The 24,960-nt window shown below is 37.0% G+C and overlaps 1 protein-coding gene across 4 annotated transcripts in view; it reads right to left on the bottom strand.

Annotated features, from left to right (window-relative positions):
• DLGAP1 (DLG associated protein 1) overlaps positions 1-22,074 on the bottom strand; it is a 136,635-nt gene extending 114,561 nt beyond the window's left edge. For 2 of the 4 annotated variants that reach the window (XM_035564147.1, XM_035564148.1), the window contains exons 1-2: positions 21,121-22,074; positions 7,455-7,669 (exon numbers count right to left, since the gene is read on the bottom strand). In XM_035564147.1, the coding sequence (XP_035420040.1) occupies positions 7,455-7,669; positions 21,121-22,074 (1,169 nt within the window). Of the gene's footprint in view, positions 1-7,454; positions 7,670-12,616; positions 12,668-21,120 lie in introns of those variants that run through there. The other 2 variants (XM_035564150.1, XM_035564151.1) reach the window with 1 other exon arrangement.
• Between the last annotated feature and the right edge of the window lie 2,886 nt (positions 22,075-24,960).

Raw genomic sequence — 24,960 nt, 5'->3', positions numbered from 1 at the left:
TGTGAGAAGAGTCCAGAAGCTGCCCCATGTCAGACCTGCTGCTGGCCAGAGCCAAGCCAGTGAGTGATGCTGGACCCCATGTGGAGCAGGGGCAGAGAGTGACCATGAGGGAGCGGTGGAGATGAAGTATCAGGGACTGACCACAGCCCTCATTCCCCGTTCCCATATGCTGTTTGGGGGAGAAGGTGAGGAAGGTGTTTTTAGTTTGCTTTTAGTTCTCACTGCTCTTGTCTGTTAGCAATAGGCAATAAATTGTATTAATTTTCCTACACTGAACCTATTTTGCCCGTGACAGTAATTGATGAGCCAACTCCCTGTCCTCATCTCAACCCTTGAGCCCTTTCCATCGTATTTTCTCCCCCTCTTCCTTTGAGGAGGGAGAGTGAGAGCAGTCTGGTGGAGTTTAGCTGCCTATCAGTGTGAAACCACCACACTCATTTCCTGAAATTTCAGCAACTAAAGGTAAGAGTATAGGTGAAACAACAACAGTAGTTTAGGTCATAAATTACAACAGTGTTCTGACTTCTCATCTTAGAGGAACAATAAAAAATATCAATATTTATACAGCTGTGGCAATATGGAATTAACAGGGTGTAAGAGCAGATGGAGCTAGGTCTGGACTGATGCCAGGGATGGTTTTATGATGGGATAAGTAATGTAGCAGTGAGACTGCAATAGCTTACTGGAGACAGAGCATTTCAGCTTCACCACCAAGATAAACTAGTGAGGATCCTCACAGAAGTGAAGAGGAGGAGTACCAATCCCACCCATGTACCATGCAGTGAACTGTAAGAATGCCCTGTCTTCCTTCACAGAGGATTCATTTCTGTAAAGGAACTCACACCTGTGTGTGAGGGGCCACAAAGCTCCTACAATAAAGTTTCCGTCACTATCATCTGCTTCTTAAATACGTACAGAATTGATGTCAACTGCCATAAGAAAATCACTGTATCCAGAGGTATGCCCACCTACTGCTTTAAAAGAAATGTGCTTTTTTATTACTCTTTTGCCTTCAGATTTTCTTCTGATTTATAAATTATTCACTGCCCCTATTCATACCTGACACATCAGCCTGAAAAGTGAAAAAGCTGTCCAACAGGTTCTCTCTACCTTTTGTAGAAACAAGAGAAGAGACTGCAATAATACATATAAAAAGCTAAGTAATATTTCATGCATCAGTGACTGTGGGCTGGGAATGTTGCTACCTAGACCAACAGAATTTCCAGAATACTGTTCTTTCAGCTGAGCATCCAAAATTCATGGAGATGCTCCAGTCTCTTTCATGGGAAATCTGAAAAACTCCCACTTTAAGCAAACAAAAAAACAAACAAAAAAAACACCTGAAGGAAAAAGGGAAACAAGTCTTTCACAAGCTAGAGGTTTGATGAAAATGATTGCAACATGAAACAATGAAACACTGTACTGGAAACATACTGTAAAATACTAATAAAAGATTAATCAGACTTATCGCTCTTGTATTAATTAGGAAACTCATTGTTCCCTAATTGGAAGTCACTCAACAAGAAAGAAAATTAACAAGCATGTGTCTAAAAATATTCATTGTAAGTAAGATGAGGATATTGCATCACCTCATGTTTTCCCTCTCTCCTCCATCTGTGATCTGTGCCAGTAAAGTTAATGGAACATTTTCATTAATTTTAGCAGAATGAGGACAGCACTTCCATTAAGAAAAAGAAAAAAAAAAGTATTCTTCTGTTTATATGACACCCTTTTTTTTTTTTGGGGGGGGGGGTATTTTTGAGCATGTTATAGTAATATATAATAACGTTTAAGTAAACAGGACTTCATTCTGAAGACAAAGATGTTTTTCATACCTAAGGATGTATGTGACACTGGACACTGAAGTGCAGTGTATGGACATCAGATTCACCTTCAGTTTGTTTGAAGGCCAGAATAACCTAGCCAGCGATTCAGGCTACAATTAGCCTTACCTCTTGCATTGTTTCCCTCAGTACAGACATTTCCCAAGGGCAGCATTTTAAGGAAGCTGAGAAAGTGGGAGAACTGTCTTCAGAGTTTTTATTATTCCACTGTTTTCTGAGAGCTGTATATTTGCATTTGTGAAGCCATGAATATACCTATGTACACAAAGGCATGTGTTGCATCACTAGGAAAATCAAAGCCAGAATGATCTCCAGCTTTGAGCATATTATTTAGTAACATCCTTGCCATGAATCATATCACTTGCTGGGTCTTTAGAGTAAAAAGCTTTAAGACCTTTCCTCATCTTCACATTCACATTGGTCCTAGCATCATATTTGAATATAGACATTATGCAATTTTATCATTACTTCACTCAGTGCAGATGATGTACTCCATATGTGCGTATCACCTCCCTTCTGACCTTCACAAATTACCACACAAGCAAAAATACTTGAGAGCTTTGCAGATTATATATATATATATTTTATTTTTTGATATATTTAACTTTTACAGGTATCACAGGATTTTCTATCTGAGACATCTTTTACTAGTGTAACAATGGGGTGATTGGAGTTTTTCTGCAAATTATCCTATCAGAGCAACTCTTTCAAGATTTAGTTTTAATGTAGGTTGACCCTAGCTTGAAAGCTTGTTCTCCAGGAACTGACCATATATAAATTCAGACAGGTGATGAAAAGTTTGAATTCAGGATGTATAAATCAGGTATTTTTTTCTACCTCAACCTCTATTTCTTCTTGCATATTTCACTGTTATTAAGTTTTCTACCAGATTCTCCCTCTTAAATGAGCTTGAGCATTTCCTGTTATTATAAAGGACATTAAGAAAAATGACAGTGAGATTTTCAAAAAACTTTATCTTGGTTTGATATTATGCCCTTAATCAGAATCCTATAAACATATAAGAAAAACTGACACATTTTGTGTAAGTACATAAAAATATAAGCCTGGTTGTACACATATGAATATGTACATATTTTGAAATATTATTTTTGGAACATCTCTGATCGGCTTTAAAGTCAGGAATTTCCTGGCTTATTCTAAGTATCAGTCATCTATGAATCAGTAAGCCACAGGAAGAGATGCAGCTATGATGGAAATTACACAGACAAATCCTGTACCGTAGGGAAAAAAAAATAAATAAAAAAGAAAAGCCTAATGCTTTTTGCTCTTTGCTCACATACTGTCTACATCATTAGTGGCGTATCTTTGTGCTCATAAAACAACGTTTATAGTGTTTAGAATGGTGTTTCTCCAAGTCACAACTGTCTGGGAAAACATGGTATATCTGTTAAAAAAAACCCTTGAATATAAAGATTTGTTAAGAAAAAAAGTAATTTCTACTCTTCTCTCTCCTTTCTGCATAAATTCTATGCATGCATCTCCAAAGTATCTAAATCACTAAAGTGGTTCAATGCATTCATTGGTGGTCAGTAAGTACGACTTCTCTCAGAAAGAAGTTTGTATGACAAAATATGAGTCCAAAGCAACAAGTCTGCAACTGTGTATAAACCAAAATCTATGTAAAATATGCACAAATGGATTACCATTAAGAATCGCAATATTTGAGAAAAAAAATAATAAAAGATGTGCAGGAGACCCAAACAGCTGAAGTCCACACAGTAGCAACAGTGTTGAATTAGAAAGCGCTTATTTCAAACAGTGAGTGTGCAAGGAATGCAGAATAAAAAAGGGGAAAAATGAAGTAGAAAAACTATGGTAACAGGATACATCTCTTAGACCTTTTGTCCTCAGCAGGATTTCCCAATCTTTTCCATACTTCTCATTTTTCAGGCTGCCATCAAGCTTTACTTTGCAGTGACTCACTGGATACTAGGCCCATATTCTTTCAAAAGATCCTAGAAGACTACTGCAGATTTTTTCTCCTTTATCCAGCTACAAATCTTCATAAAGTTTATTGGAACTTCCTATCTTTCAGTCTCTAGCAAACTTGACTAAAGTTGGCCAATGGATTTCAAAGGTACTGGGAGGTTGAAGTGACAGATGGCATGTGGAGAGATGATGTAGTTGCATACCTTTTTTTCACAGTGAAAACCAGGCTGAACATAACCAAAGTACATACAGAGGTACATACAGATAGTGAAGGAATAAGTCCTGAATGAAGCTCAACTGTAATAGAAATGTCAGTTGTGTGTTGACTGCACCTTCTTGAGAAGTTAGCTAACCAGTCCATTTTCTATCTGCTTACAAGTGCAAGATAAACTTATGCTACCTTTCAGGAATGGGCAAGAAAATGTCACTTTTTTCTTTTTTTTTTTCCAGCTGGATCAGTTTATCTGGGCTGTGAAAAATTAAACACCAGGAAGGAGGATACTGCCAGCACAGAGAGAGAAAGCTGCTTACTTCCTGGTAGGATAATGAGAGTACAGCAGCGGAGGTGTGTATTTCAAGATCACAGCAAGCTGTGCTTTATTCAGAATGGTACCATAGCACTTGATTTATGCTGTAACCACATAGAAACCATGGCATGGGAGGAATATTGTAGGAGGAAGATTGTAAAGTATAGGAAGAAAAAAAAATCAGAAAAAAATCCCAGGAAAATAAATTTGTATTATGTAAAGGGGAAATGACACAGTTGTGCTGTTCGAAAGTTATTCGTTATATTAAAAGAAACATTAGTAATAATGAAAACCCTTTCTTAGAAGAGTAGGCGCATGAGCAATGGTAGGGAGGTAGGTGGGAGGAATAGCGTGGGTTGTGAGACCAATATTAGACTCAGAGAGAAGTCCCACACAATGAAAAAACCCTTCAAAAAACAGTGAAAGCAAAAGGGGACATGTCTTTAAGTTGTTTTCCTGCCAAAGATGAAAGTGAAGCCAACTACCTGTCGTACAGGAGACTGCATACAAAAAACAGAGAAAGAGAGTAGCAGAAAGAAATGCAAAAGATCCTTGACAATTATCACTGTAGGAACACTGATTTCACGAGGCACGTTTTTCTATGCTGACAGAAGAAACTTAATGAAAAAAGTGAATACCACTCAGCTTTAAGCTGTTAATAATGTTCTGCAGGTCAGATAGAAAGTCCACTAGTGTCAATAAAAGGCTGTCTGCTGAATAGAGTGGCTTTTGGCTCATTTCCATTAAGCTTTGAATCAGGTGCTAAATGAACTCAAGTCAACAGTAAGTCAAGGAAATAACTTGTTATCACACATTACACAATTGCTTGATGGCCTATATTCAGTGAGTTAGGGGCTCTAATTTAGTCTCTGGCTGACAAGCTAGTAAAATTCTATCACAACTCTCAGAGTAATCAGAGCAGCCCTGGAATGAATAAGCAAACCTCTGTAGGTCAAGGTCAAGTTATACTACTAGGAAGGTGTGAAGTCTGCAAAAAAGACCTCGCTTAACAAACTTCATTTCCCAGAGTGAGCTCTTGGCTATTTCTCAAATAAAAATAAATAAACAAATAAATAAATAAAAATAAAGTTCATCAGAAAAGAATAAAAGCCATGCATAATTATATATTATGCAATTGGTCTCTGAAAGTGGAAAGGCTTCCCAGCAAGAAATATTTCAATAATGTATCAGTCTAGACTAAAAGAAATAGTTCTACTTCATGCCGATTTATATTGAAAAGTCATTGGAAAATTAAAGTTACTTTATATTTTGTCCTCTTTTTTTGTTTATTACCATTTTCCTCTTATTTCTTCTACCCAGAGATTTACAGTGCACTTCTGCATAGCTCCTAAACTTACATGAATTTTATCACGTGCAGCTTAAAATAAAGCACATTCCTAAAAGCTTTCTTGAATAGGAATGGATTAAAGGACATATGTGAAATGAAGGATTCATAACAGAACTTTGCTGAATTACAATGATTTCAAAGCTAAACCCAAAAGTTTCTGCTGCCTAGGCCCTCTGATCTAACTAACATCCTTTGTGGGTGAACAGTGGCATGCAAGACTTTTTAATAATTCCATATTAATTTGCAAATCTCCTATCTAGAGAGAACAGAAATGAGCAAGAGCAAATCACTGTGATTCATTGTACTTCACTTATATAATGTGGAACCACAGAATGTATTTTTCTTAAGTCTCAGAATGGATAAGCTTCATTCCTCATGGTGTGTCCGTGCACAAAGCATGGCTATGTGGAGTTTGTGCTGGCACCTAATGTTTATATTCACCTTCCTAGGTTGCTATACCTAGGTTGTTATACGTAATTGCAGAGGAGTTTTGGCTGAGGAAAGGGTATGATAAAGTCTGCTGGATGATGAGAGTAGTCATGAACCTTGAGCAACCTCCAGCAAGTTCATGAAAATCCCCACAGACAATGAGACTGCTTTCTCCCTGGACATTAATGGAGAGACAGAGCAGACACAATTCCTGGCTTCCCCTGAGACAGTCAGGCAGGCTGCTATGGGGAGCTGGAATAAGTATGTTCTGGTCTTCTGGTCTATTCATCACTGATGTCAAGAGTATGACATTCTTAACAAAGATCAAACACCTTCCTCTACAATCTATTTCTCAGATAAGATCTCTGGGAAAAAATGGGGTAGAGGAGGACAAGGAAGGGGAAGAAATTAATGAGGAAAATGCAGGAGTCTTTTGTCTCTAATCACAGATACTAGAAGAGATACAGCTCTTTTTATTTCCATTTTAAAGCTACAGCCTTAGGCATGTTGTACTAAAATTAAGTTATTTTTGGTTCGGTGAACTATGATTCACTACAAATTTTTGCAGATGACAGACAGAAACAATTGTTGATTTAAATCCACACTATCTTCTTTTATGGATATAATTTATTTTATTGCTTTAGGAAAGCTCTCTATTTTAGAATCATTTAAAAGAAAACACTAATACCCAAACTATCAATTTGTACAATTTTCAAGGGAATTTGGTCTCTTTTGAAAGGATTCAGTGAAATAAAAAATGACATAAAAAACATAAATTCATAATTTCTGTTGACTAAAGCTTTCATAAACAATTTAAGAATTTTCAGTTTTAGTTGTATTTCTCCACGAAATAGTGTGATTCTAAGTGTACTTCAGAATGGAAACCACAGATTTGTCTGTTTTCAGACAGTCATTGTTCTTTTTAATTAAATGTCAGATGCTCTCTGATGAGTTGCAAAGACTAGCTTAGGGCTAATTTGACATGTGCTATTCATGTTGCGTATATATACATATATTTATATATATATATATATAAAGCTTCTGGAGGCCTAAGTTACAGTTCAGAAAAGTATTCAAAGAACAGACCTATTTACACACCTGAACACTTAATTCTAACAGGCTGAAATACTTTGCAAATTCAAAGCACAGGTAGTAGAGCCCCTTTTTGAAATAACATTGAAATACACAGTAAAATCTACCATTATTCATAAAAGCTCATACCAAAAGTAAGTATGATCAGACACTTGTTAAAATATTTTCCTTAACTGGTGCCTATGAGTGAAGGACAGAAAGAAACAGGAGAAGAAAATGTATGTCTCAATGGAGAGCTCTATATGATGTAGAAGACTGACTTACTTGAGGGTAGTGAGCTCTGTAAGGGATGGCTGTGTGGCCTTAAGATAGCTCTCTCTCCGTGCAGCAATCTTTGGAGATGGCTTCGGACTTGTGTCTGAATCTCCACTGTCATCATCCCCCATGGCTTTGATGTAACTGCCACTACGCATTCGTCGGCAGGGAATCTCATCATCTTTCCCTCGTGGAGTGTATCCAGACCATTCATCTTGAGGAACCTGCAGTTATAAACACAATTCCCTTATTAGTACACTTCTCCCTGGTGTAATTGCACATCAAGATTTGACCGTGCTAAGCTACCACAGAGACATAACAAAAATTCTCATGGGCAGCGGCCCATCCTCAGTGCCATTTGACTGTGCATTATGGTTTTCAGTGGAGGCCCCCCTTCTCTCCTTGTATAGTCACAAATGCCTCTGGAGGTCTGTTATTTTCCAATGGTTATCTGAGAAGTTTCCAGAAAACTCGCTAACACAGGAGCCTCAGATAGGCCTAACACTGAGCTGGATAAATCTGTTTTTCTTTGGTGACTACCATTTTCATTCAAAGGATTCCCAGACAGATTACAGAGTAATCTTGGTTCAGCTCAATGTATCGAATACACAAGGCAAGGCAAGATAAAATACGAATCTCTAAATCACAGTCTTTTCAGATGGAGTATGCATGGCTACATGTGAATCTGCACCCACCAGAATGATTTTGGTTAAAGACACACTTCAAGTTGGTATGGCTATGTACTAAGAATCACAAAAGTATGTTTGCAACTGCGAAATTATAATAATGTTGCTTCTATAGCATAATTAGTGCAACCGGATTCTCATTAGCTTGCAGGGATCCTCCTTTTGAATTATGTCTGTCTGCGTATCTGAGTCATACAACTCTATTCCTTTATTTTTCTTCTTATTCTTAATGTTCGTTATTTCTCTTGATCTGAAGCAAGTGCTGTCCATTCTTTGCAATGGAAATCTGGAACACCAAGAATGTGTGTTCACAAGATTTTAGGACATGGCAAGGGACAGTCCAAGAACACAGTTATCTTGCCCACTCATCCTCTCCCTTGCCTTGCTCTTGGGGCTTCTGACCATCGAAAACCAACACCTGCCCTTCTTCTGTAACAGCAGAAACAACATGAAGTGGAGCAAGGTTCTTGAAATAACTGTCCTAAAGTTATTTTGCAGATCCCTTACTATTTTATAGCTGCAAAAGCACTTTTTAGTTAAGCATATTTAATGTTAGATGTAAATAAAAGTAGTTATGCATTTCCACTTGTTTGCTACTTTTCTGATTAAACATAGAGTCTCAAATCTGGGTTACTAAAATTTGTCCCACATCTTATAAATGCTAACATCTACCAGGATAATCACAAAATGTCTCTTTTCTATGAAAAGTTTGTTCTTCAACAATATTTAACTTCTGGTGAGTATCTTGTGCTTCCGTTGCTTCATAAACTTCAGCCAACTATTTACATGCCATCCTGTTTAGAAAATCTTAACTTAATTCAAGAATATAAGCACCTTAAGGAAGGAATATATTTCAAAGTCCTTTTTTTTTTTTTTTTTAATTGAACAATGGCATGCAGAAATTTGTATTAGTAGGAAGTAATTGAATAACTATACTTAAAAGCACTTGCAATAACCTTCTTCTAGTAAAGGGGAAGACTCTAAGTACTAGAGTATTAAAAACTAAGAGTACAAAGCATTTACAGAACCCACTGGAGGAAAAGGGTTGAATATACAGTTCTGATAAATCTCAATTTCAAATGAAAAACATATGCAATGTTTCAATTCTGTGACTTATAAGTTTATGCCTAGATTGCTAGTCTGGAAAGCTGATGACGTCCTTTTTGGGTGTGTACACCATCTCAATGTGCAAATGAATATAATATTTTCTAGTGGATTTGGTTTTGATTTTTGACATACGGGAGCATCTTACACTCCTCCTCCAGCGCACTCATGACAGACATACAATAAGCTTTTTTCCAGGTTTGATGCTTGCATTGCTTCTAGGGCCACAGCATCAGCAACCAGAGAAAATACAATCTTTACTCGTAACACCCATCATCTACACTTAGGAACCTGCAGCTCCTGCTTGTCAACCTTAACTTTTCAAATGACTTGTACAAGAAAAAAGTTAACAGAGGATTTGTAAAACCAAGCTTTGCTGACATTTTGATTAAATGCTTTCCAATCACTTTTCAGGCAGATATTTAATAGCTAAGAGTATGTAGAGAATCTGTGACTTCTCACAGGACCTGTACTTTAATCTGTTTAATATTTTATTCATTATGCTTTAGTCAAAGATCTGTGATTTTTCTCATTAAAATAAATTAGTGAATTAGTCTTTAATGCACTAAATAAAATATGTTGGTATAACATTAGGGTTTGTGTTTCCAACTGAGCAAAAGTCAGAGGAGTTAAAGTTACTATACTCACACAGCACCCGTAATACAGGCAAGCTGAACACTTGTAGCTTTATTAAATTATAGACATACAGTTAAATTTAGTACTGTAGTTTGTAGCTGCTCTACAGATGAGATATAGCTGCTCTGGGCACCATAACTCTAAAATTCCGGAGTTCTGTTGTCAATAATCCCATCGAAGAGTACAATACTTTTCATCCCAAAGCTTCTCAAAAATGATATAAGAGACCAAGTTTTGAAAGCTGGTTGCAATGGATTTGCCACAAAACTTCCTATTTACACATGCAAACACTGCAGATAGATAGGAATGTACTGTGATGAGCTCTGAAAGCTCTAGCTGCACAAATTGCATGAGATGATAAGGAGGAAGTCTCCAGTTTGAGCACTGCTGGCTCTGGGAAGTAGGGCAGTTTATGAATAACAGCACACTATCTTTTTAGTAGCTCTTTGGTCTTTTAAACACTCTAGTTGCAGAAAGAAAAGTTGAGCTGTCACATAGAGAGCAGGGACAAAGCAGTCTCAGCCACTGCCACAAACCCAGCGGATGTTTTGTGTACCAAAAACTACTTGCATGTGCAAAAGTAAAGAAAATTATACAAATACAGCCTCATGTCCCATTACCAAATTACAGTTTTAAGGATAAACCCTGTATGGGCCAAGAGAAAAGGATGCCTGTAGTTAGGGAAAACACCCAGAGTTAGAGAACAGCCTAAAAAAGAGAACAGCCTAACAAAGCAACCCAGATATATAAAATTTCAGTTTACACATTGAGAAAGTCAGAGTGTTTATACAAACTATCTTACCTGCCTAGGCAAAACTTCAGTAGAAGAATGTAATAGATATTTGACTACAAAGGTGGGGATATCTACTATTTTGTTTAAACAGCTTGACCAGTTTTATTGCAGATATGTAGATGTTTAAGGCACTTTTTTTTTTTCTTTTTTTCCATTAAGGTTTCAGTATTTAAAAGAACAACAGGGGTCCAATTCCCCTCTGTTTTATTTCAGTTTCATAGGAGGTGGAAACCCTGATTTCAGAAGATGGAGTAGGAGAAAGCAGTAAGACAGTGTAACTGCTTGAGAGCACTAGTGAGGTAAAGAAATGCTTTAAAAGTAGTAGATTTTTGCTTTGGCTATTAACAATTATAATGCTTTTTATGAAAGGATCTCAGAGCACAGTCTGTTTATTACTTGAGTAAGACAAACAATACTTAAAGCTCAACATTTCCTATTATTATAACTATTTTACTGTTTAGAAAATATAAACATAAAATAATGCCAACATTTTTATACTTCTGTGTCTAAATACAAATACCTCAAGCAATACTTGCTAAAAGAAGTGACCTGATTTTCAGAGTTGCTTTCTTTGGTGGCTAATATAAATGGCTGTAGCTGCTTATAGCACACAATCCAATTTACCGTCGAACAGAAGTGTTTGTATCATGGGAAAGAAGCAAAATATAAAACCCTACCTAGAATACAAATTAGGAAAATAAAATTGGTCACATTATTTCCTGCATTCTTTTTCTATACATGTGATACTGAACATGCTGTAGCATATTTCTTTCTGTTGATCTGGAAAATGCTGAGAGAAATATCTATATGAACCTTTTTAATTTTTTTTTCAGTCAGGAAGTCTGCCCAAATTTTCCCACTTTGAACTGTTGAACTTCACTTGAATGTCCAACATTATAACTTGCAAGATCACATACTATGCTGCATGCAAGTGCATATGCACAGTAACAACTGCCTTGGAGGATTAATGGCATTAAGATTGATATACCTGAGATAACGCTGTTTCATGCTTTTAAGAAAATCATGTTATCCAATTACTTTGGCAATTTCATTTTTTCACTATCAGAATATCAAGCAGATACATGACTCGTATGATTGTTTCTACTCTCATGAAAGAGGGGGAAGAACTAAACTCAGATCTAACAATGAACATCATTGTTTTTATTAAAATAGGACTATTATTATTCACAGTACTGAAGTAATAGAGATCCTGGAAACATTTAATTCTAGTCTTTAAGATCATATACAATTTTCTTTACACACTTAAAAATCAAGAATGTGCTTTAATCATACATAAAAGCCCACTGAAACAGAAAATCATTATTAGTTGAAATACATACAAAACATTCAGCAATGGCCTTTGAGCCAGGCAACTTACTGAATTTATGACTTCAGTTCTTCAACATATACCTGGAAATAAAATGATTGTTACAAGAATGAAAACTAAGTTTGACTATATTTTCTTTCTTCTGATTAAATGGTAGATATGTTTTTCTAAACAGAACAGACTATATAGATAACACTGCCACCAGCCAACATCTTACCTGGATTCAGCTTCATTTAGTGTATTGGTCACCTATCCTGATGTTTAACTAAACTTATGGCCCTCTGGAAGTGTTTATGCTGTTGTTAGCCAGGCTGAATTGAGTGGTCAATTTTTTTTATTTTTATTTTTTAAATTTATTTTTAATATGTATGAAGGAACAGGATTTTTCTAACAGATAATCTAGGACCCTGAATAAAGAAACTAAGCAAACAGGTATACTGGCCCCACAGTTTCCAAACATTCATTTCAGCAGCTCACACTTAGTGGCATGTGAAACAAACCTAGCATGTAAGGACAAAGGTAAAGAAAGCTTTATTTTTTTTTAATTCAAGCTCTAACAAATAAAAATTAGAATATCTAATATCTCTAGTTTCCTTCCTTTTGCCCAGAATTGTTCTTAACTTACCTTATTGGATGAAATAGCAAACAGACTGTCTCTATAGCAAATTAAGTTCATTATTGATCTCTAGTTTGATTTGGTTTATTGCAGCTGAAAGCATAAAAGCTTCTCCCTGTGCTTTGCCAAGGCAATGTGGATGACTATAGAAGTAAACACTAGGACTGGAAGGGAGTGGCTAATCATTGCTCACAGCAGTAGACTTGTAACTTTAGCTTTCTATTAGTATGCAAATACTTAATGAAATGAAATCACACAACTGAAGAACAATGCTTAATGACTGCTCAGTGCAGATTTTCAAACCCATGCAATTTGGTTTTCTTAGCCATTATTATGCCTCTTCTGTGTGTTGTTAAGGAAGTTTCAATTGCTATCTTCCACTTACTAAGCCTATTCCTAGCACTCATGAATATTGAATTAATCAGGCCAATAAAGATAAGCAGCATTTCAGTCTATCAACATGCATGTGTTAAGAATCATTGAAGTACACAAAAAAACAAGGCATGCAAGCCTTGAACAATATATGTTTAGCAAGCTTCAAGAGTTTTCAAAAAGGCAGACAAGAACATTGCTTCCATTTAGGACAAACTTAACAAGTTCAATATCTGCAGTAACTCTTGCTTTAGCTTGTACGATTTCAGCAGTCAGGTTCTATTATAAATTCAATTAATTTAGCTGACTTATCTTCATATTGTTTTACATGAAGAGTATTAATAGCCAGGACAAAGAACCTGCCTGAGATAGAACATTACTGCCTCAATCCTGAGTGCCTGCAACTTGCATCAAACCTGAATGAGCAGTGTGAAGAACTGTAATCTTCCTTCCTGTAATGGTAGTTTGAAAAGGCAGTAGGAATACTCATGGAGTAAGTCAATAGACAAACTTCTTCAAGTACTGCTACAGTTTACCATTTTCATTCATCAAAATGTGCCTTGACCACTAAATTTTGAATCTGATTCAGTCTGTCTTGTGGAGAGGAATTTGTGTCTCCTCCACAGATAGTCCTGACTTGACTCCAAAATCAATTTTCTCCTGCTGTTTTACACATGGAAGTCCAACCAAGAGTGAAGAGGGCCACTTGGACACAATGATTACAGCCAAGGGCCTTGCAACTTTGCCACTACCAAACATATTCTGCAGAAAGGACGACAAACAACTATCACCTCTATTAGCTAAACAAAACAACTGAAGATTGTGGAGCCTGAGTCAAGGCCAGGACCCCAGATTAAAACTACTTCGTTGGTGCTCATGGATGTTATTGTTTCTGTGGTAGGGGGCAAACATTAGTCCTCACGTTTCTCTAAACCCTTAAAGCCTTCAGTTTCAGCTGGCTGAAATGAGGTATCACTCCTCACCCAGGAAGGACAATGAGAACCTACAGTATGACTGCTAATGTGAATACCAGTCCTTGAAAGGACACTTTCAATGACTGGCAATGGAAAAATGTTCTTTCACTGCTAGATAACTTCCTTGGGGTGAATCAGCACTCTCCCTACTCACTTCAGCTCCTGCACACAGTGACTAGCTAGCATCAAAAGCCAATGCTGTTAAAGCAGATGTCATTTTACCTTTCTTTCACTGCATATAACTACAAGCGTGCTGTCAAGCTGGCAGGAAAATGGCTCGTGGATGGAGAACATGTAGCTGAATCTGAAATCCTTGGAAGAGAAACAGATGTGGTGGAGAGTGTATTTTGAGGGAAACAGCCCTGATGCTGTTTCTGTTGGCTGACTATAACTGGATAATCTCTAATGCTTTGCAAATGTCGCACTCTCACAGACAATGACTGTAAGTAATGCAGTTAACGTACCATCTCCAGCTGGCTATTAGCTTCAGTCATATTTTAGTATAAAATGGCCAGACTTCACTGAGATGTCCACAATGCTTTATTTTGGATTACAACAATGAAACGTATGTGTAAGAAGTCTTTATTCAGCTCTAAAGAAATTTTACTGGTTTCAGAACATAATAGTATGTCTCAGTAACCCCAAAGTGTCACCTTTGCTCTAGCATCTCAGTGGCTAATCAAGGTCACGGTCTCAACTCTTTTCTACTAGAAACTGAATTGTTAGAGTACAGGAAATCTAGATTTTCTAACAAACTGATCAGCAGGCTGGGTTTATGTCAGTAAAGCAAAATCAGTCAGAAATGTATTTGCACGAAAAAATCTGAGACAATTTAAGGTCTCTGGAACCTTGGCCTATCAAAGTTGGCACAGTGTCTTATCTAACTTTATGGCACATAGCCTAGCCTTTGGTAAGAGAAATATTTATTTATCAGAAGTCACATAATCTCTTCACCTTCTACCCAAACAAGACAGTCCATTGCACAAACTCAGGGTAAGCAGATAAAAGGAGAAACCATGTACAACAGATTCATGTTCATGTTTAATTCGTTACTAGACAGAAGCTTAGCTGTGCAACAACCACAGTGCAGGAGACTTTGCAGAGCTGAGCAGAGACCATTGCCAGCTGCCCCCAGCTCAAACCACTCTTCTGTCATGGTGATATTCCCCACTCAAGATCTGTGCTACAGATTCTGTTCTTGAAACAAACAAACAAAAAAATCAACAGCTGTATGTAGGAAAAATATTCCTTGTTATTTCGCACTGAATAAGGAAGGCATGTCACCACTCAGTGCTTTTTTTCCCACTTACTGTGCAAGTCTCCATAAGAAATGTTAGGGATTTTGAACTCTGATACAGATTGAAATGATCTTATTTGCTGGACTGAATTTGTTTTGAAGATTTTGGCAGAGTTTCATCTATTTATTTATTTATTTATTTCCCAGTGAACTTAATGAAAATAATCAGATTAGAACACTCCAGATATTTAAGGTTACAGAAAGGCTCAACTCCAGGTCTGAATCAAGTCTTATTCATGTTTATACCAAAAGGAACTGTAGTAGATAACAAATGCTGGCTTAAGTGCATCCATAACTTTCACAAATGTTTCTTACAATAACAGTTTATGTAACATAGTGTTGCACAAGTATGTTGCTAAATCCTCTATTCTGTATGCTAGCAACACGAAAAAGAGATTCAGCAGACAGAATTATGTTCATTAATGAATGCACTGTGAGAACATAGGGATGTTAACAGAATGAACCAAAAGTAATTCTTCAAGTTAATTTAGAAAAAATAATATCAGTGCCAGTATTTTCAATATTAAGAAGTTACAGAATGGTGTTAAAACCAATGGATAGACAAATGCCAACTTAAGGAGCATGAGCAGATAAAATTGCAGGTAAATGTGAAGTACTGACATTGCCATAGAACAACTCTCTTAGTATTTAGGTGGCCTCCATTTCTACATTACTCAGATGCCAAAGGTCAGTTCAGGTTTTAATTAACTGAATGAGAACATAGCAGTTGTTAAGGTGAAATATGTAGCAATATCATTCTCATCACTCTTTCAGCTGACAATTTTTTTAGAAAGGTAAATTAAAGGACTGAGAGGATGAAGAGGATGGCTATACTGAAATATTCTCCTAAATTTTTCTCCCAGTATCTTGTAGGTAGAAGGTTTGTAGGTAGGCTAAATAACCATTACGTAGGCTTATCAGAATTATTTTTATTTATGTATATATATATTTAAAAAGTTGGTTTTGCTCTATTTATAATTCCAATTGTCCCCAAATTGTATAACTTTATTCATTATTCATGTTAACCATCCCTCAGCACTTTTAAAACGGAAATAAATTCGCTTTACACGAATGATATTTTTTTCAGTTTTAATGTGGCTATTTACTAGTTTATTAAGAAATCATAAACATTTAACAATTTATAAATATTTTCATGATTATTCTGTTACCTGGAATGCACCTAGAAAATGTTATAACATTTGACATCTTATTTCAAAATTGCTTGTTTAAATGGTTTCACTAGCTTTACTGAGAAATATGCATCATATGAGTTGAGTGAAATACTTCGAAACTTAGACTTGATAATACTTAGCAGATCTGACTGGCAAATCACAGGGGTAATTATACATGCTTCATCTATTTTTAGTTTATATCAGAATAAGGGAGAATAAGGGAGAAAAAGGCAGGTCTTCAGATGTATGAAAATATTCATCAATATTAGTGGACATTAAAATGCAACGTCCATATATATGCAAGGATATACTGAAAGATTAATTTGAATATGGTAGTTGTGACAGAAACACAGACAACACAAGTAAAGAAAAAGTAGAGAACAGCAAAAAATGCAGATCAACTTGCCCAGTTAAGCCCAATATAACAGACCTAAGAAATTTCTGTGACATAACGACAAACACACTGCAATTAACATGCTGCATTAACAAATCACATGAGAGATCCTGATCCTTATTAGCATCCTGATTTGGGATGAGGCCGTACCCTGTATCTGGCCACAGACAACAGAAAGATGCTGGGAATGAGCAGTATATCCTAAGAAACTATGGAAGTGCCTTGTGCCAAGATTGGAAAGCAAGTCACTTTAACTATATCAGTTTCTTAACACTACAGGACATACTGCACATTACAGACAACCTTCCCATAGGAAAATGAGCGCTGTACCAACCGGAGTTGTTTGCCACCAGATCCAGTCTCTGAAAAACCAGGAAATGCTTATCACACCCCGAAACTTGGCTTACAGTTTTTATAGTATTTCCCATATTCTCCCACCAAAGGGTTATTGATGCAAATGCAGAGCTCAGATGACTGCACAGTCGTCCCCACCTACTTCACTTCAGCTTTCCGGAGTAAACTTCCTTCCTCAGCCCTGAATATCTGACACAACTGACTTCAGTCTCATCAAATTGGGTCAGAAGAAAACGTATGACTGACCCACATTAAAAGAAAAGAGGAATAATACGAAAAATGTCATCTTTTGTATTCTTCTCCATCTCTTAACAAATGGACTAAGGACTACGGGAATAGTAATTACAGGGAATAATGAAGAGCAAAATTATAATTAGAGACAAACTATGCAGTGTATTTGATACTCTATTAACTTCAACAATTATGAATTCATAGTGAAACAAAAGTGTCAGAAATATCTACCAGTGTATTTAGGCCCTATTGTTTTCAGAAAAAGGCGTTTGCTTATTTTTCATGTTCTATACTTTTGCTTTCCAAAGGTGAAGCTACCACAGAAGTGGAAGCCATCCACTGCTTTATAGATTATTCTCTCAAGGCAGGGAAACCATTTTGAAGAAGAATTTTAAAAAAACCACAGGTCCATCTCAACTTCCTTCACATTAGTCCGATTGCAAATCTGGATCAAACAGAAATATTTTTCTTGAAGTAAGAAGCAGCTCAATACAGGACTTTATCTTTCTACTGTCCAGATCCTTATTTTTGAAAGGAGAAATGGAGAGAAGAGAGAAAAAGAACTCCATCCCTGAAATGCCGCTGAGAGGAAAAGGTTTACTTCGCTGTCTTTAAACCATCCCAGGAACCAATAACCCTTTCTGAGATAACAGAGGCACAGAGTGGAGCCAAACCTTCCTGATTCCTCTCTGCCCTTGAACTCAGAGGCTGGACACTGCACCTCAGCACCTGGGCTGGAAGCAGAGCCTGCCGGGGTAAGGAAAGACTGTGTGATGCGGGAGGACACTGTACTCAGTCCAAATTCCAAGTTATGAGAAATAAGCCCATCTGTAACGTAAACTACTGCCAGCTCCTTTCACAGAATGGTTATGTGGAAAATATCACACTAAGTGAGATAATTGTTTGTTATTTCCATGTCTTTACACTGAGAATTCATCCAGATACTTCAGTGGTAAAAGCTGTTACAAGCAAATATGAACTCTGTTTTTCTGTGATCTCCGATAGACTCACAGCTACCAGGACAAAGAAAATGTTTTTGTACCTCAAGTTGGAAAAAACATCACTCCTTTGTTGTATCCAGATACTACCATAAGAACAGTTTTTGTGAGCAAAACAGTTGCTTCTTTCAAGGATCAGGGAGTTTATGTCCTGGGCTATAAGCAACAACTTAGATTACAAGTGAGTTGATAAGAGCATCTATTTAACATTTAATGAGTTAAATAAAGCAACAAAGAAGCTTTGTATTAATTGATGTCATTATCAGAGTTGTCCAGTACTGTCATGAATTTGCAGCTAAATAGCTTTTATCTCATTTAGTGCATTTCTAATTGTTTTTACAATGTAGGACACCAGCCCTTTGGTACAATGATTAGAAGGTCACCAAGAAAACAACAGATATTCTGAATACTGCTACAGCCCACTGACAGAGTGATACTCTGCTGTTGTTAACATATATTCATCTGGCAGGACAGCCAAAAAGCCTCAATTATGTTCCAGACCCCATTGTGCTGGGCACTGGGGAAACACAAAAGGAAACAAAGTCCAAGCCCTAGAGGGCTTGTAGAATAAAAAGATGAGTGATGCAATGAAGAAGAAGGCAATGGGATGCATTCAGCAATTCAGACTCACTTTTTACTATCTATGCCCATTTGATATCTTTTTAAACTGCCAAGAGAGAATAATAATACTGACCTGCTTCCTTAAATATACCCTGTTCTGCATGAGTATTGTTTCCAATGTTAACTGAAACCCGATTCAAATTTTCTTTATTTTTTTTTAAACAATTTCAATCCAGTTACATTTCTCCGACTTTTACAAACAAGCATACAGTTAGGGAAAATGAAATGAAATGAAATGAAATTGAAATGAAATGAAATGAAATGAAATGGAAAACTAAAACAAAACTACGAGTGAGAACATAAACAGTATGAGAAACACAGTGAGAAATTAGTTATTTTAATTCCTGCCCTTGACAATTGTTGGACATATTTTCATACAGACACAGATAATGTCCTCTAATTCCACTTCAAAGGTCTATTCCCATCAGTTAAACATTGTCTAAAAGTCCCTATGGAGGTGTTCGTTTAAAGCTGATGCTGGCACAGTTTTTTGCTCTTTTCTAGCCATCTGGTCACATACTGAGTTGTCAGCTATTTTATCAAAGCCTGAGAGGAAGATCGAAGAAGGAGTAAACAAAAACATCAACAAAAGAAATCTCAAGGTCCAAAGTAATCACAACAATTGACTCTAAAGGAACAACTTCTTGTCCCTCACAGAATTCAGACAAAAGAGACTTAATACAACAAATCTGAAAAGGTTGTAACCTTAGGCTATTCTGAAACCTCTGTCCCTCCCCAGTCCGTATGCACAGCTGTAAACATACTCTTAGCACTCATATTACCCCCCTGTCCTCACACCCCACTCTCCCAGCAATTAATAGAAAATACACCGATCCACTTCTTTACATGTAAAGCTTAGAATCCCAGATGTTGGCATTCAGAATTATTTTGAATATCATTCAATAATACCTTTTAAGATCAATTTTTAAATGTGTATGCCTCGGTCCTACGCTTTTTCTGCGTACTGACTTAAACAACAGAATGTGAAAGCTGACTGTCTCGTTAAAGCACCCATATGAGAAAACTCCTTACAGTTTCTATGAAAATAGACAAGAGTCCCACTACATTAAAATGAAACCAAATTGTCTTAGCAAACCTCTTTTTTCCTCATGGTCTTCTCTCTTCTCTGTGCAACGTTGTTCCATCTTACACATACACTTAGATGTGCCATAAGTGCTCCGTTTAAAGTGCATAAAAGCTATCCACAGCTCTCCTAAGAATGAAACTGTTTTAATATTTTCTGATCCATGTTCCTGCCACAAACATTCACTGGCAGTATGATAGCTCCAAGAGCAGACATCTGATTCTTGACATTTAAAGATACAATACTGGTGAAAAATAGTGACGCTGTATTAACTGCAAACAGCTTGTGAGGGAGTAGGTGATGTACTCCTAAAATGTATAATCAGAACAAGCAATAATTTCAACCTTTTGCTTTTATATTTTTGACTCAAAGCCATGAGAAAGAGGAATAGCCAGATAAACAAATCTGGACACTTTACAATAAGTATTTTATGAGAATTTATATGCTATGACAAAAAGGAAAATATATTGTTTTCCAGCTGGAGAAAGTATTAAGGTACCTCAAAGTTTCTCAAAAGGGTCTCAAAAGCTTTCATAATAAAATAAGCAGTAAATGAAGGCAAATCCTGAAATTACAGAAATCAAAGAATTTGTATCCTGGTAACATTCATTTAATTGACATTGTAATGCTAACTACAAGCACTACAACATCACATTCTCTATACCCCTACTGTGACTGCCTTATAAATTCAAGAAGTACACAAAAAGGTCTTATTTTTCCCACATGAAAAAATTAAACCTGTTCCAACATGAACTGTTACTTTGAAATACTGAATGCTGACAAAGAAAGAAAAAAGAAAAAAGAAAAAAGAAAAAAAGAGAGAAAAAAGAAAAAGAAAAAAGAAATTGAAATCAGAAAAAAAAACCCAGACATTTTTAATTTCAGCTGCATTACCCTTTGTTTGGTGATTAGAAATCTATCAGGAAAGATGAAATATCAGAGCAAACCTCCATCCCCCACAAACACCTGTGACATGGCAGAGCACAGTTAACAGCAATCAGTTCTCCACACTGTACCTGGAGGTACTGACATGACCGTTCCTGTTGACACGTCTCTGCCTTCACCACTGTCTGGTCCATGTTAACTGATGCTTTCTGGTAAACTTCACGGGCTCTGCTCACGGTTAATGTAGAGGACCAAGAGCTTTTCTTCATTAACTGGGAGTCCAAATTCACAGGCAGGTTTGCACAGGTAGAGCATTTGACATCATTATTGCTTCTGGATGACTTCACAGTATGTTCACTAATAGTGTTATAGGCTTCCATAAAGTATTGGGAAGAAGAACGATCAGGACATCTTCCCATGGTCATGACCCCACTGGGACCATGATAAATGCAAACATCATTGTCCAAGTTGTCATCTGAACTCCACCATCCTGATGCATTGGATCTGGGCTTACCTTCTGATCGCCTTTCTTTACTCTTGCTGCGCTTCCCATACCTCATCGTCTGTGACTCCTCTGGGCTCGCTTTACTCCCATTGACGCTCCCCTTGGATGGTCCCTCCAGTGAATGGGACTTGGTAAAGAGCTTTTGGACAGAATGAACCAGGTGCCGGATCCTCCCTGGGCTGTCACTGCGGTGCTCCATGGCAGTCCGCTTGTACTGCAGAGTGTGGTAGCCATCCCGGTTCAGGGGCAGCTGCCGCTCAAACTGATCCAAAAGGTTGGCCGGAATGCGATTAGTCTTGTTGGCAGTTCCGTGGGGAACCAGAGCACACTCGTCCTTAAGTTCGTGGTGGGAGTTGTAATGTCTCCGAGGAAATGTGCTGCTGGCAATCTGCTCGTTGTAGGGCACCATGCACTCTGCCTGAAAAGAGTTCCTTTGAGTGTAGTAAGGGTGGTCTGCAGGATGAGGGTCCACTGGGTTTAACAAATATGGCTTCCTGTCCGGGTGATGTGGCAGACTGTCACATGGAGGGTCACAGGTAACCCCATGATGATGACTACGGCTGCTAGATAATCCCTTCATCGTTGGTGCAAAGCAAGTCCCAAAGTCATCTAATACGTATGGCTATGCAACGGGCAGATCTCAGAGAAAGGCCTAAAAAAATGAAATACAGCAGAAGGCATGAGATATTCAAGCGATGAGAGAAAACAACGTGCACTTTTAGCATTCATTCTTTCTTATTACAAAAATAATTGGAATACACCTTCTCTGATTCTTTTTCTCACTTAATCTTTCCCATGCCAATAGTGATACGGGATGCCTAAACAACATACAAGCAAAAAGATTTTGTTTTCAACAGCTAGAACACAGATGCAAGAACATTTTCTGATACTGAACCCACCATTGCTTGCTAATCCACAGCAAGATAAGTATCACTGTCTGTACTCTAAAACCTCAGTCCTGAAAACATTCATGGACAAGGGCCTTCTAGGAGGCCTTAATTGATCATCTGCATGTTTTCATGACCAAATAAATGCATTAAAAGAGATTACATCCCTAATGGAGTATTTTGGGGTTACTTTAGGCCAAATACAAGGCACGGTGCAATTACAGGAAAATTTTCTCTGGCTTCAGTGCATATCTGTTCATGATTCAAGTGCAGTTTTATTTTATCTGTGTTGCCTACCTGGACTGTATCTTGAGACAGTACCAAAACATGATTTCTGTAAGCTCTTTTCAAATTAATAATAAAACAACAATACATTTCACTATCAAAATGAAGCCAGACCAGCTGTTTAATATTGGATTAATTTGGGGTTGTATCTAATGTTTGCTTACCCCTAAGTGTAATAAATAAATAAATAAATAAATAAATCCTCCTCTTATAATGCATGTCTTGACTTTATTTTCCATAATTTTTCAGAGTACTAAGCAGTGTTTAGGTATCCCTTCTCCCTCTGCCATCAAGGAAATTGGTATAGATAACACTCGTACATTGCTTTAACAGTGTAAGGGATTTCAACACCTAATATCTGCTTGCAGTTATTTGGCCCTGAAGTTACTCACAATGTTATAGACTATTGATTACAGCTAGTTGAAAAAGAAAATCTTCATCACGTGATATAACTGCATGGTTTGAAGCCAGATAGCCTCATTTCAGCTCAACCACCAGCAAAAGGCTGGACGCAACTGTTACTGCAATCTCTGAGCTATTAATGCATAAATTACAGGGTTTCAGAAGTGCTAAAGCATTCTTGTGGTACTACCTCAGCTCCTGGTGAGCAGACGGGAGACTTTAGAGTATGCCCTGTTGTACTACACACAACTGGAATGAGAGTCACTCAGATACTTTATTCCCTTCCAGAATGGCTAATCAAGTCATACTACCAGAAATGTCAGCCTTAAGATCTTTCCCGGAGTATGAATAGACATGCATTGCAAGAAGCTTTCCCCTATGTTTTTTCAGTGTTCTCTCAGATACAGTTCGTGTTTTAACAGGTTGTAGACATTGTACCTACTGGCAAATTGGCAACAATTAAGTTTTCTAAAATAGCTTAAGTTGATGTCAGTCTGGAAAACCTACTTTGCATTTCATCAGAACATATTTTGTATTTTCTCCTGAATCTGTGGTAAGCTTTTTCAATATATTTCAAAGTTAGAGTGGATGTCCTTCATTTCACTCTCCCTCACTGAATTCCTGAAATGCAGAAAATGTTCATTCTCACGAGACCCTGAATTCTAAAACCAGTTTTCAAAATACCACAAAAGGCACTTGAAATACTCCAAATGCATCGGTTCACTGGCTTACTTGAAGAGGACTAAGGAGCCATGGTCTGAGGCACTTTTAAAAGAAGAAAAACAGTGTATCCAGAGAGCTGGCCTTGTCAATTATACTGTAATGACAGTACTGTAGTGTAAAATCTGCCAGTTCTAAAGAGTTCTTATATCCCTATCAACTCCTTTAAAAATGCAATCTATTAGACTGCGTAACAGAGAACATCCAAAAGGATGTAGTAGTAAATCCATTACTTGAATCATTGATGATGATCTTATGATGATCTTATGATGATCTTATGATGATCTTTTATTCTTGCTCAATGTGGCTTGACCAAGAATATCCACTCAAGACCAATACCACCAAATGATATACAGACCAAATCAAAATCCTCCAATCTCTGTTATCTATGAATAGATATCTATCATACTTGAATGCTTGTGAGAGCAAGGCTTCAGCCAATTAATTTTTATTTCATTCCACTAACAATCAGCCCTCAAGATGATTAATCTTGATTATCTTAAGGCTAACAATAGATGAGTGTGCCATATAAGATAAAAATAGTAAAAACTTGCCCCAAAGACATGAGAAAGACACAGAAGTACAGTAAAGTGGGTCATCCCCAGAACCAGTGATATATTTTCATTTTTTTGTTATCTGTACGGCTATGAATTTTTCATTTTTTTATGCTGTGGAAAACTAGTGTAGATAGACAAGGCCTACCAAAGGATCAATAATTTACAGAATAGTGAAGTCATGACAGGTACAGAGAATGTAACTGAAAAATTAAGAATATGTTGTCTTAATATATTGATGAAGCAGAATGGCTGGGCTGAGGAAACACAAGAAACAACCTGATTTATAGGCTGGGACAGAACAGCTTGGAACATCTTGAAGGCAAAATGAGTTTAAAAGCTGTGGGTATGGTTTGACTGATGAGAGCAGCAATGTTACAAGAGGTGTTTCGGGTGGGTTGGCAATATGGATGCTAAGGAGAATGGGCAAGAAGTCTTAAAAAGTGAAAAAGCTTATGAAAAGTGACATTTATCTGCTGTAGAGAAAAAAGGATGGGTTTTCCGTAAATTGTGGTGGTATATATAACAAACTTGGCTAAACACTGCTATATGAGCTTGCGTGGCATGTAGGATGGTGGAAATGTTTAAGAGAAAAGATAACATTTAGTTCTACACCAA

This window comes from Cygnus atratus, chromosome 2 (assembly GCF_013377495.2).
Source record: "Cygnus atratus isolate AKBS03 ecotype Queensland, Australia chromosome 2, CAtr_DNAZoo_HiC_assembly, whole genome shotgun sequence".
Taxonomy (NCBI): Eukaryota; Metazoa; Chordata; class Aves; order Anseriformes; family Anatidae; genus Cygnus; species Cygnus atratus.
The sequence above is the reverse complement of the archived record's forward strand: the minus strand, read 5'-3'. Positions and strand labels throughout refer to the sequence as shown.